This window comes from Propithecus coquereli, unplaced genomic scaffold (genome assembly GCF_000956105.1).
Source record: "Propithecus coquereli isolate 6110/MARCELLA unplaced genomic scaffold, Pcoq_1.0 Scaffold323, whole genome shotgun sequence".
Taxonomy (NCBI): Eukaryota; Metazoa; Chordata; class Mammalia; order Primates; family Indriidae; genus Propithecus; species Propithecus coquereli.
In genome coordinates this window covers 2,485,831-2,499,817 of record NW_012148875.1, presented here as the reverse complement: position 1 = coordinate 2,499,817, position 13,987 = coordinate 2,485,831, and the positions used below count along the sequence as shown (strand labels likewise).

Below are 13,987 nucleotides of genomic sequence, written 5' to 3'. Positions count from 1 at the left end.
GACTAGTCTTAAAAACATAAATACATATTTTTTTAAATAGTTGAATGCAGACCTGAAACTGTAAAACTACTAGAAGAAATACAGCGGGAAAAGTCCTGTAATATTAGTCTGGGCAATGCTATTTTTGGATATGACCCCAAAAGTACAGACAACAAAACCAAAAATAGACAGGTGGGATTACATCAAGCTAAAAAGCTTCAGCACAGCAAAGAAAACACTTAACGTAGTGTAGAGACAACATATGAAATGGGAGAAAATATTTACAAACCATACATCTGATAATGGGTTAATATCCAAAATATATAAAGAACTCAAACAGCTTAATAGCAACAAAAAAATATGATTAAAAAATGGGCAAAGGACTTGAACGGACATTTCTCAAAAGAAGGCATACAAAGGGCCAACAGGTATATATAAAAAAAGGTTAACATTACAAATCATTAGGGAAATGAAAATCAAAACCACAATGAGATATCGGCTCACTGCTATTAGAATATTATCAAAAACACAAAAGGTATGTGCTGGTGAGGAAATGGAGAAAAGGGAACCCCATGTACACTATTGGTGGGAATGTAAATTAGTACAGACATTATAGAAAACATTGTGGAAGTTTCTTAAAAAATTAAAAATAGAACTGTTATATTATCTGGCAATTCCACTACTAGGTATATATGCAAAGGAAATGAAATCAGTATGATCCAGGAGATATCTGCACTGCATGTTCATCATAGCATTGTTCACAATAGCCAAGGTATAGAATCAAAGTGTCCATCAACAGGTTAATGGATAAAGAAACTGTGGAGAAAATGGATAAAAAAAAATGTGGAAAATGGATTAAAAAGGAAATCCTATCATTTGTGACAACATGGATGAACCCGGAGGACATTATGCTAAGTGAAATAAGCCAGACACAGAAAGATAAATATTGCATAATCTCATTTATATGTGGAATCTTAAAAAGTCAAACTCATAAAAGCAGAGAATAGAATGATGGTTACCAGGGACTGGAGATCAAAGGGCATTGGGGAGATGTTGGTCAAAGCATACAAAAGTTTCAGTTAAGACAGGAAGAATAAGTTTAAGAGATCTATTGTATAGTATGGTGACTATAGTTAACAACATATTGTTTACCTGAAAATTGCTAAGAGAGTTGATTTTAAGTGTCTTAACCACAAAAAATGGTAAGTATGTGAGGTAATACATATGCTAATTAGCTTGATTTAGCCATTCCACAATACGTGTGTGTGTATCTCAAAACATCATGTTGTACCTCATAAAAATATCTAATTTTTATTTGTCAATTAAAATAGATAAATGAATAAACATTTTGTTTAAAAAAAGAAAAGAAAAACTTTGCGGATTATGTATGAACACACATTAAAGACTACTAAACCTCTAAAAGCTTAGGAGGACAAATCAATGGTTGGCAAACTTTGTCTTCAAAAGTCCAGATGGTAAATAATTTAGGCTTTACATGCCATTAGTCTCTACTGCGACTACTCAACTCTACTACAGCAATGCAAAAACAGTCACAGATAACACATAAACAAATTAGTATGCTGTGTTCCAATAAAGCTTTATTTATGGAGACTGAAAGTTGAACTTCAAATAATTTTCACATGTCAAAATTTATTACTTTAAAATTATTTTCCAACCATTTAAATATGTAAAAACTATTATCAGATCATGGGATGTATAAAAACAGGTAGTGGGCCACATCTGGCTCATAGGCCATAGTTTGCTGATTGATCCTTGGATAGAAAATCTTTATCTTATAAACATTTAAATGAAGACCCACATATGCATACAATCCCTGACCAACCTCTCTTCTCTCATCTCTCCTAATACTCTATCCCCAAAGCTGAAATTTGTAAGCTGCTTCCATAGAAGTGAAAACACCTGCAGTTTTAAAAAACAGACAAAATCCAAGAACAATAACAAAAACACTTATGAGAGTCTTGTGAAAAGATGGTCAAGCTGAAATTGGAAAATGACCGTTGAAGACTTCCAGCTCTGATAACACTACAGCTCACCAAAGATGCTTCGCATCATTTTAATTAACAATATTAAAGATTAATTGGCATCCTTTCCTTAACTGCTTTCAGGAAAGTAAAGAATTATGATTCATTTAAACTTTTAATGTCTATTGGGCCACACAGCTTGTTTTTTTTAATTTCTGACTTAGCTGAGAACAATATTAGAATAGGAGAGAAATCATCCACGAACACTTGCAGCCTTTCTTTTGGAGGTATTTTTGGAATACAAGTCATTTGAAAATTGGAAGCTATATATATTTAGCTTTTTTTTGGTGGACATTTCTAAACATTGTTAATTAAATTTTCCCCATGTTACAAAACTATCTATAAAACCAACTTTTTAAGCTGGGTGCTGTGGCACATTCCTATAGTCTCTTGTCCTAGCTACTTGGGAGATTGAGGCAGGAGGATCACTTGAGCCTAAGAGTTTGGAGCTGTAGTGTGCTATAAATTTATGCCTGTGAATAGCCACTACACTATAGTCTGGAAAAAATAGTGAGACCCCATCTTAAAATAAAAAACACAAACCTGAAAAAACAACGAAAAAACCTTTTAATTTGCAACATGTAAGAAATAAAAATGTTATGTCTTATTTAACCCATGGAAAGAGGAAACATGTTTCCTCTTTCAGAAAAACTGGAAGGAAAATAAGTGCCAGTTTATCACTTCCATGAGTCAAACACACGTTAGAATACTGAACTCTACATTACTCAAGACCTCTGCATAACTTAGAAAATTTTCCTCAATTGGACAATCTTTTCCACAGATAGCTTCGAGTAGAATTTTTTAAATTCTACAAATTTACTATTGTAAGAAAACTAGGTTTACAGACTAAGGACAATACATATAATTTAGTAACTATTATTGAAAGCCTATTACATAGTACCCAAGAGGACCAAACTCAAAAATATTCATAAAATTAAGACTATTTTGAGGCCTGTTTAACCCCTGGGAAAGATGACATCAGTTTTTCCTTAAGATTCAAGACAAATACATGAAATGTCATGGACTGGACTCTTCAAAAGGGGCCACACAGCAACAGCCTAATAAAGAACAATATAAACTCCAAGAGTTTGGGCATTTAACTATTATGTGGGCATCAATAATAAATTAGTTTCTTACTGTTCTGAAGTCTCCTGATGCTAAGGAAATCAGACCATCATCAATCTAAAGACAGTGAGCCCACTTGACATGACATAATCTCATTAATCTTCATCTGCCCTATCACATCCTACCATTCTTATGCAAACTGGACACTTGAGGATGCAACTTCAACCTCTCTTCACTCATATATTAATATAAGCAGGAGGGAGGTAAGAGGCCTATGGAGACTTTGGGATGCCACCAGACCACAGGCAATTATTCCCCTCAGTCTACTGTACAACATCACAGCTAATGAGTTGGATATGTAAATGTTGACATAGCAGGGAGTAGAACAGTGTGAGATTCTTCAGCTATGTGTCTCATTTCCTTTGCTGAATCACCAGAAACCTCAAGAAACTTCAGCTTTAGTCTCCCCAGACTACATGAATCTGAAATACTGTGCAAAAAAGACAATAAATATGCAAAACATACAGGTAACATGATATCAATTTCACTCCTCTGACAGTCCAAGAATTCTCTCTATTCTAACATACTAATGTAAGGTCATAATAACATAGAGGTTGCAGTTTAACAGACAAAATGATTGTAAAGTATGCTAGCTAATTTAAAGACCAAATACCTTGATTTGGTATAGCCAAAATTAGGCTAAATATATATATTTTTGACATTAGAACGGTCTTTTTTTTCCTAGTTTCAGCCTAAAAAAATCTCTGCCTTTCAGCATCAACACATGAAATTTACCTTAATTCTTTGTCACCTCCTTTCTTCTTACTACGGTTTCCTCTAGACACCAAAGGGTGGTAAAAACTATATTCATGTCATAACAGGATGTTGCTTTTTAATTGTCTTAAGACTGTTTTGTTCCTACCAGCATATTCATGGCATATTTTGAATACCATGTTTTAATTGTACAAGTGGAGAAACCTTTTTTATAGTACTATTAAATAATATACAAATAATGCTCTATAATAGTTCTTTAGAGAAAAAAATATCTGGAAAGGAAATAGATTTTTATTTTACCATATATAGCTTTATTTAGTAAACTTTAGAGAACTTGAGAAGGAAATAGACTTTTGATATAGGATATATCATCTGAGAAGTAACAAAGGTATAGTTATGAAAAAAATTCATGTTTCACATGGAATTCTACCTGAAATAGAAATGGATTAACTATTAAATTATTTTTTACAATTATCATTTTTATATTTGAAACAGGTTTTTTTTGCACAACTACAGAATATATGTAGCCCATTTAGACTATGGTTCTGTGTTGTAAATTTGAAGCTATACTTGAAAGCACAGCATTTAATTTTATGACCTTGAAACCATTTTTACACTACTTAAAAATACTTCTTAAAGATATTCATCAATTTTGTTTTGCTTCAAACAATGATTATATTAATCTATTGCAAATTAAATATTATAAATTTTGAAAAATTTGAATACTAAAGACTGTTAGTCATCCTCTAACCTAATGAAAATAATTCTTTGTATCTAATTAGCAAGCATTTTCAGTATCTTAAATGTGCTCCTCCAATATTAGGTGGTTTAAAAAAATTGGATTTCTACTTTCCAAAAAGTAATCGAAGTTTGTGTATAAAATATATGTATGACATATATGGATGTGTGTATACACACATATATACACAAACATACATATATATGTTTGTATATGTCTGCGCTTTTCTCTGAAGCCTCTGGAAGCAAAATTTAATTAGTCAAGAGGTGTGAGTTTGTAACAATACTGACATTTAAAACACTTTTTTTGGAAAATTAGCTTTTTTCTAAAACTGGGGCATTAAAAGTTACATTTTATAAAGGATCAAAAATACGACTATAATTTTGGCAAGTTGTTTTTATTTTTCAAACTCTGTGATTTATATTTATGAGTTGTTGTTAATGGAACACAGCATCTACCTTTAAAGGCAAGTATTATTGTAAGGCAAGAAACACATAAAAACAATACAAAAAAACTTCAAATGTAAAAGAGAAAAACCACTTCCATCCCTTCAACCTCCCACTTTTGGAAACAAGTTCTGCTCAAAATTGGTTAAACATTTTTTCCAAGAGATCCATGATGTTTGCAGGCTAAAGTATCCAAAAGAAAATGGAAGTCATCTCCCATTACCTTGGGATTTTGACTAATTCTAGGATGAGCTTGAAAAATTTCATTTGGTCTAAAACCTTAACATGGCCCAAGAATAACTTCCAATCTCTAGCTTTATCTTATAAATTTCTCAAGGTCCATTGCACCAGGTGTTGGGTGAGAACAGATTACACCTTACTGTGACACCCAACAGTTGGAGTTCAATTTAGGCCTCACAAGGGCAAAGTAAGCAAAACAGATCGTAAGTCAACAATTCCACTGTATTGAATATCAGACCACAAAGTATTACATACATAAGAAACATGAAAAAGAATGCATTCTTTAAAAAAGGAATTTAAATTGACTTATCCTTTTCTATTTTAAAAGAGATTTATTATTATGTATAATTTGAAGAAAGATTTGTCTGGACACAGCAAGGCAGATAAATGCTGTCATCTGAAAAAGGAACAGATTCTGCAGAGCAAGGACATTTGAAAAGAGCTGGATTGTAGCCAATCATATGACAGGCAAGGACAAGCTAGAGAGAGAGAAAGAAACTGTTCTTCATGCCCAGAAAAGAATTCAGGTAGGGGTAGAGCAAAGACACTGAAGAGCACTGTGGTAGGCAGAATTCTAAGGCAGCCCCAAATTCAGGTCCCCTGATGGACACACACCTTCTCCCACTTACTCAATCAAATGCTAATCTAGGTGCTACTGTGGAAAGCTTTTCCAAATGAGTTCTGAATCAGTTGACTTTAAGGTGAAGAGATTCTACCTCAATAAGCCTAACCCGACCAGATGAGTCTTTAAAAGGGACTGAGGTTTTCTTAGCAAAGGAAATTCGAAACATGACAGGGATGAAATGTAATGGAGATTCTCCATTGCTGTCTTTGAAGGCGGAGGGCACTGTGTGGCAATGGATGTCGATAATCTCTAGAAGCTGAGAGTGGCTCCTAGCTGACATCAAGAAAGGAAATTCAGTCTTCAGTCCTCCGCCCTACAATCACAAAGAAGTGAATTCTGACACAACCACGTGAGTTTAGAAGAACTTGAGTTCCTGATGAGAATGCAGTTCAGCTAACAAGGTGTTTTCAGCCTTTAGATCGACACTGAGCAGACAAACCAATCATGCTATGCCCATATTCTAACCTACAGAAATGTGAGGTAACAGATGGATGTTGTGTGAAGCTGCTATATTTGTGGTAATTTGCTATACACCAAGAAAAAAGAGAACAGCACTAACCAGGCCAAGTCATACAGCTTGATCTATAAAAATGCAGAGAAGTTTGTTGTAAGCCTTAAATCTTACTTCAAGAAACAAAAAAGTTAGCATTATTGCCTTGGTTCATTCTGAGAGAAAATTTTTACTCTCAATTTAAAGCCTTATAAAAATTACATATTACAGATAAATGAGGTACTTAAATTAGTGAACTTCTTTATTAAACTATGACCTGGGAAAAAAGTGGTAGTAATTGTTTAAAAGGATTGATTTTATACCTATAGAACTTAATTTAATGTCATGGCCTAAGTAACTTCTTAGGAAAATAGAATCCATTGTTATTTTTACTCTAATTTCTTTGAAAGAAATGGTTAGGACAAGACTTCTAGAAGTTATCACGTTGATGACAACTTAGGTCTAAACTAGTACTAAATAGCTAGAGATTTAATGTAGACGAAAACATGGAAAACTTCAAGAAGAATAAATTAGATGAAACAAACAAAAAAAGAATTTCAAAACTTCAATTCTTTAGAGAAATATGCTGAAAGTATGATGCAATAATGGGGAGGGGACACTGAAGAATTATGAAATAGTTTCATTAATACTAAATCATAAGCAATAAAAACATAAATAAAAGCTTTTCTTTACTCTCTCCATTTTCCTTTAGTTTGCAAGAGTGGTCTCTGGCTGGTCTTGGACCAACCCAGTTCTCTCCTTCTGCAGTTCTCAAGAATAACTGTAGAATATGCTGGGAATGCAACATCCTGATATAGGGAAGGAATGGCTGGAACAGACCAGGCTCTTTTCCAGTCCCCCATCAGAAACAGGATGTTCTCCAACATGTTAGCCCAATGAGCTGAATCACCCCAGGATGGCTGCTTTCCAGGGTCCCTCAGGTGCAGTGCAAGAGGGCACATGCAGTCAAGACTTCATCCATCCAGGGTAGCTTTCCAGAACCCTGGGGAACTGGCTTGCAATGAATCCTAGGCATTTATTGTCTTGCTGCCTATTTGTAAGTAATAAACCTGCTTCATGTAACTTGTGTGCCAGGGTGTTCTGTCTCACTGGACTAAGGCAAGTTGGTATTCAGTGAAGCTCAGTGAAACTGCTTCACATCCTTCAATATCCTCTACATGAAAAACTGGTTAGAAAATAATTTGACAAAAAGAAAAAAAAAAAAGAAAGAAAGAGAGCTGATAAAATAAAATGATCCAGTTCTAGATTTTACAATGTCCACAATGTGTTCTTTCTTACCTTGTCTATCCTATCCGGGCGGTTAGTAGCTGCCAAAATTGTCACATCCTTTAGCTGTTCAATCCCATCCATTTCCGTTAAGAGCTGAGCCAAAACGCGGTCGGCTACATTCCCAGCACCTAAAGAACTGATTTTTAAAAATACAATTTAAAAAATCTGATTACTTATCCCCAAATACTGTATCTATTATTTTTTAAAGGTTCTATATTCTATATCATGAAAAATTATGTCTATTTCAAAATGTAAAGTGCATGTTTAAGAATTTATTACTTATGGAACTATTATATCGAAAACTAACTGTAATCAAGTTATTTCTTCTCCTCCATCATCCAACATGTTCATTTTCTTTCGAAAACTGAAACGTTAAACGAATGTCACATATAAAAGCACTAAAAAGCAAGATGTAAGATTATTTTAAAAAGCTCATCAAATACACAGACAATTGTTTAACTTAACCAATGCTTACATTCTACGTGGCAAATATATTGACAGAAACTGGGAATTAAAAAACTTGAGTGAGATACAAATCCATTCCTCACATGAAGCTTAACATCTGCGTGAAACAAAAAACTCACTACACACCGATAACAGAAGGGATATTTCTGATGTTTCTTAGTATGTTTAAATATTACAAATACTTTTTAAACACATCAGCAGATAGGTAGTCACCACAGTCCTCATTTCTGAAGAAACAGGCAAAGAAAGCATGTTATGTTTTTCCTTTGGTTTATATACCAGGTCAATTATAAAGCCAATACTAAACACATTACCCTTTAATTTAAGCCCATTTCCTTTGGCCACAAAAAATACCTCAATATAGATTTTTAAGAAGTATAATCAACATATCCTACTAATGAACAAAACCTGATAACGTACAATCAAAAACCCCAAAACAACAATTAGTAATAGCTTGGATTTCCTAAGACCTATTGAGAACTGAGAAATATACAATAAACATCTGAGTGGACGAGTATAGAGTTAAATAACACGTGTATTAAACATGTAAATTCAATCAAATGCACTTAGGATGGGGGGAAGATAGAAGGAACACCCCATACGTTTGTCTTAGCACCTGTAACAGAGCAAGAGCACCTCAGTGTAGTCATCATGTAATATATTTAATAGTAAGGCAATTAGGATCCCTAAATAGCAGTATTTTGACCTCAATAGACATTATTAAGTTCAAAATTTTGACTTCGTATATCCATAGGAGTAGCCTCTAACTCAAACTAATCAAATGCACATGAGGTTGTTATATAAATTACAATGTCAATTTTAAATGGTCCTTTCCAGTGTTAAAAATATATGGGACCAAGGAGTACCTGGGAAGTCAATGAGAATTGTTTTGGTGACCACTAATTTCTGGAAGTAGCTAATCTGCTACTTATTGGACTCTACCTAAGAATAAACTTTGAACATTTTAAATAAATGGATTCTATTCTATTCTATTCTATATAAATGGAGGATAAATAAATCCTCCATGATTTAACTTTTCCACATGGGAGTTTAACCGTCAAATACAAACACTATTAGCAAAAGCTCTAGGAGCTACTTTCATAATTACTATAAGCATATTAAATATTATAGGTGGATGATAAATTATATGAGGCCTTTAATTCTATCTACTCTGCTAATTAGTTGTGATTCTACACTACAAAGCATTAAGGAAGGCAGCATGGATAGGTCTTCAGAGAGTCAAGGTAGAGTATCCCAGGGAAGACAGTGGGCACCAGGCAGGTAAATGGTAAGGGAGGGGGAGGAATACAGAACACAAAACCTGAAAAAACTATAGAATGGCTCAGTATAGCAGTAAGATGAACATGTAAAAGATTAGCATAGAAAAATAAACCAAGGCTGAATAACAAAGACCTTGTTATCCAAATTACAGAGCTTGGATGTTATGCTAAAGTTAACGTACGTTTCAAATAGGGACGTGACATAATGAGATTTATGTTTTTGAGAAACACTTTGTGATTAAAAAAAACTCTGATAAAAAAAATCAAAGGAGAAGTAAATAAATGGGAGAGATATTCCATGTTCACATCCAGATGTCAATTCTTCTCAATTTGATCTATGGATTCAATGCAATACCAATCAAAACCCCAGCAAGTTATTTTGTGGATATTGACGAAATGAGTCTAACATTTATATGGAGAGTCAAAAGATTCAGAATAGCAAATTCAATATTGAAGAACAACAACATAGACAGCAGACTGACACTACCCAACTTTAAGACTTACTATAAAACTGAGGCAGTGTAGTATTGGTGAAAAAAGAGACAAAGTGATCAACAGAACACAACACAGAGCCCAGAAATATACCCACATAAACACAGTTAATTGATCTTTGACATAGGAGCAAAGACGGTCCTTTTAACAAACACTGGAACACTGGACATCCACATGCAAAAAAGTGATTCTAAACACAGCCTTTACAGGTTATGCAAAAATTGACTCCGAACAGATCATAGATCTAAATGTAAAACACAAAGCTATACAGTATCTAGAAGATAACTAGAAAAAACCTAGATGACCTTGGGTATGCAGAGTACTTTTTAGATAATGACACCACAAAATAAACAATTGATAAGCTGGACATTATTAAAATTAAAACCTTCTGCTCCGTGAAAGACAATGTCAAGAGAATGAGAAGATAAGCCACAGAGTAGGAGAAAATATTTGCAAAAGACACATCTGATAAAGGACTGTTATTCAAAACACAATCCCAAACCGAATATTCACCAAAAAAAGCTAATGGTGTCTGTTTGGTGGTCCAGCACTGGTATTATCCACTATAGCTTCATGAAACCTGGTTAATCGATTACAGTGGATGTCTGCTGCAACCAATTGGACGAAATGATGAAGATGCTTGCAATTAAGCAGCCAAGACTGATCAACAGAGATAGGCCAATCCTCTTGCAAGACAACACTTAACCATATGCTGCACAAACAACGCTGCTCAAACTACAGAAGCTGGACTTGGAAACTCTCTTATCATTCATCATATTCACCAGACCTTGTACCAATGGACTACCACTTCTTCCAAGCTTTGGACCACTTCTTGCAAGGAAAAATATTCAATTTGCAACAAGCTGTGGAAAATGCCTTTTGTGATTTCATCACCAGGCCCTCTCCAGGCTTCTTCATTGCTAGCATAAACAAGCTAACTGTTAAGATGGCAAAAGTGTGTCGATACTTTAGACATATGCTTTGATTAACTGTGCTGCTTCTTGTTTAAGATATAATAAACTACACTTCTGATTTGAAATCAGACATTTCATATTTAATGACCTAATAACATGGTAGAAAGCATCAAACTTCCTTAAATTCTGCCATGAAAACCACCAATCTAATACTAAGATAAGAACTGCTCCTCTGAAGTCCTTCATAACTATTAGGCATGCCCGTAACAATCAGCCTTTAATAAATACACTCCTAAAAGACATTTTGTTTCTACAAGATATATTAGTAGGGGATTGTTATACATTTATAATTAGAGTACTTAACATTTTAGTCTAAACTGTTCATCAGCTGTTCAAATGTAATAACTGGCTCCTCGCAGTCATCAAGAAATGATTTATTTTGAATAAAATTTCCAGATATGGATATTTTTATACTTTTTGGGTATTTTTATAATTTAAATTTTTTTTAAAGTAAGTCCCCCTAAAACAGACAAAACATTTTCAATTACATACTATAAGACTGGGTGCTCAGACGCAGAAAAGCTTGGCTCAGGAAACAAAACAGTAAGAAGAAAATCCCTATTTCTTTGGTTTCTTGGATCTACACCAAAAGTTTTCTTCACCTGTTTTTTCTACCCTCTTCTTTTGTGTTTTCCAAATGAACTCAGCTTTTGGCGAGGGGTGAGTGGAATTCTACACAGCATTTGTCTTTGATGATTCAGGATCATCATTTATATGCTCTAAGTATGATTTACAGGCACACAGAATTTGGAACTTAATGACTTGGGCTCTTGCTTACTCAAAAAAGGACTATTAAATCCTCCTACAATTAAATATGTGTGACTGAATGGCCTTCTGGGCAAACAGTAACATGATGATCTTTCTACAAATTAGTATATCATGGATGGCAGCAGTCTTTTTCAAACTGTTTTCTCACTGGCCTAAAAAGTGTGATCTTCATATTGTTGGTATCTTGTGTCCTCTTTTAATTATTGTTGCTAACAGCTACATTAAAGAGTATCATTTCTGTATGCTTAGCAAAACTGACAATGTTTTGTGAGGCAGACCCACTTTTAAATGTAGTGTGTTCAAAAACTATTAAATATTTTTAGCATTGCTCACCACTTCACTAATTTTTTTAGAGCTCTTTGAGAGGTGAATTATTTCAAGCTTACAATGATTCTTTACCATGAAGATAATGATGCTTCTATGAACACGAATGCAGGTGATAAAATGGTGTAAGACAGTCTCAGAGTAAAATTTTAAAAATCTCGAATTTTAAAAGAAAATTTATTCACAAGTGACACTAAAACATAATGAACTCTATTCATAACCAGTTAAGAGAACATGATCTCTATTAATAGTTTCTGAGTCTCCATTCCCTTACTCAAAAAATATCTGTGTGTTTCTTAGCTAGGCACTCAGCTGGACGTCTGAGATAAAAGGATCAAAACATTAATACTCCCATGAAGATTTTATTCTTGTTGGCAGTTATGAATGAGGGAGCTGAATTAGATAATATATACATAGGTCCTTGTAGTTTTAAAATTCTGTGATTCTATGTTGTTATTATGTAGCACCTAAATGAAGCTACTTAATTCATTATTTTTAATAAAAATATTCGTGTTTAGAAACTTATTATTGACACCTCCAATTTAGCACTTCTAAATAGAGGTGAAATTCAAACTTGTCCAATTTGCTATTTGTTATAGGAGGAAATGGCAACTGTAATTAATGTTGAAGATCAGGTGAAGGGACTTCTTTGGATTCTTCTTAATCATACTGCCTCTGCTCTTTATTTCCACAGATCATTGAAAGCTAGCTGGAGAATAGCATAGTGAAAATGTTTTATGAGCTGAGAAATATTCTTGGCTGCCTTTCAAAGCTTCAGGAGGAAACAAAAACCATAAAACTGACATCCTAGGAAACCAAAACCAACTCCAAGAAAAAGTTTAAATACAAATGTTTAATCATCAACATAATGAAATAATTTCATAAAACTTTATTATCTGCTAGAGATAGGTAACACAACAATGGGGAAAAAATGTTTAGCTACAGAAAACATCAAAGCCAGACTTTCCTAAAACATTAATTCTCTTTTTCCTTCGGAAGTCAAGCCCCTTTTCCAAATTACTCCTATTCAAATGACATATAGTGCCCAAATGGGGATTATGCTTAAAACAAGGGTCAACAAACTGTAGCCACAGACCAAATCTGGCCAGCCAATTGTTTTTTCATTTGATACATATTTCCTATAACTGCCTTCATGCTACAGCAGCAGAAATGAATAATTGTATTCATTTGGACTGTATGGTCCAAAAAGATGAAAATATTTACTAATTGGCCTATTACAGAAAAGATGTGCTGACCCCTATCTTAAAGAAGCCTCACTACCATGATGGTAATTATTATACTGATTTTGTTTTTCAATACTAAAAATTTCACAATTTATATTTATTTCCTTTCTAGCTCCTCCAATAAAATGCCCTACCACCTCTTTTTATGATTTCTGAATTACAGACCAGCATCTTATGTATTTTTTTTTTTAGTTTTTTCTAGTATACATTTTAAAAATCATGAAGAGTTCCAAATTGTAGGCATCTAAATTTGTTTTCTTAAAATCTACCCTTCACATTCCCATAGTAAATAATGACTTGGAAGAAACCCAAAAAAAGACCTAAAGAAGGGTAGCCAAACAAACGCTGCTCTGAGAAAAACATTACCTATGATAATTTTCACAGTGCATGTAAAATGTAAGCAAATTTTCATTTTAAAGGCAAGATAGCTATAATAAGAGACCTACATGTCCCAAAACAACAAAAAAAAAGTAATTCCCAATTTCTAGTAAAATGTTGCAACAGCCCATCTTCTAATGAAATTCATAGCTTTATATGCTGTAGTACTTAGTCACACATATAGACAAAACTCAAATCAAAAAATATTCATAGATTTCCGCTATACTGTAAAACTATTATAAGAAAAAAATCTGTTACCCTACCAAGCGGCAAATTGGTCAAAAAAGAAAAAACTGTTATACATTTTCCATTTCTTCTTTTGCTCTGTTTTCCTCAGTATTTCTGTTTACTATTATTTAAAGTATACCAATG

The 13,987-nt window shown here is 33.6% G+C and overlaps 1 protein-coding gene across 1 annotated transcript in view; it reads right to left on the bottom strand.

The window, feature by feature from the left end:
• Positions 1-7,699: 7,699 nt before the first annotated feature.
• SPATA5 (spermatogenesis associated 5) overlaps positions 7,700-13,987 on the bottom strand; it is a gene marked incomplete at its 3' end in the record, with an annotated part of 99,483 nt that continues 93,195 nt past the window's right edge. Inside the window, exon 15 of the mRNA XM_012650404.1 lies at positions 7,700-7,826. Coding sequence (XP_012505858.1) covers positions 7,700-7,826 — 127 coding nt within the window. The remainder of the gene's footprint in view (positions 7,827-13,987) is intronic.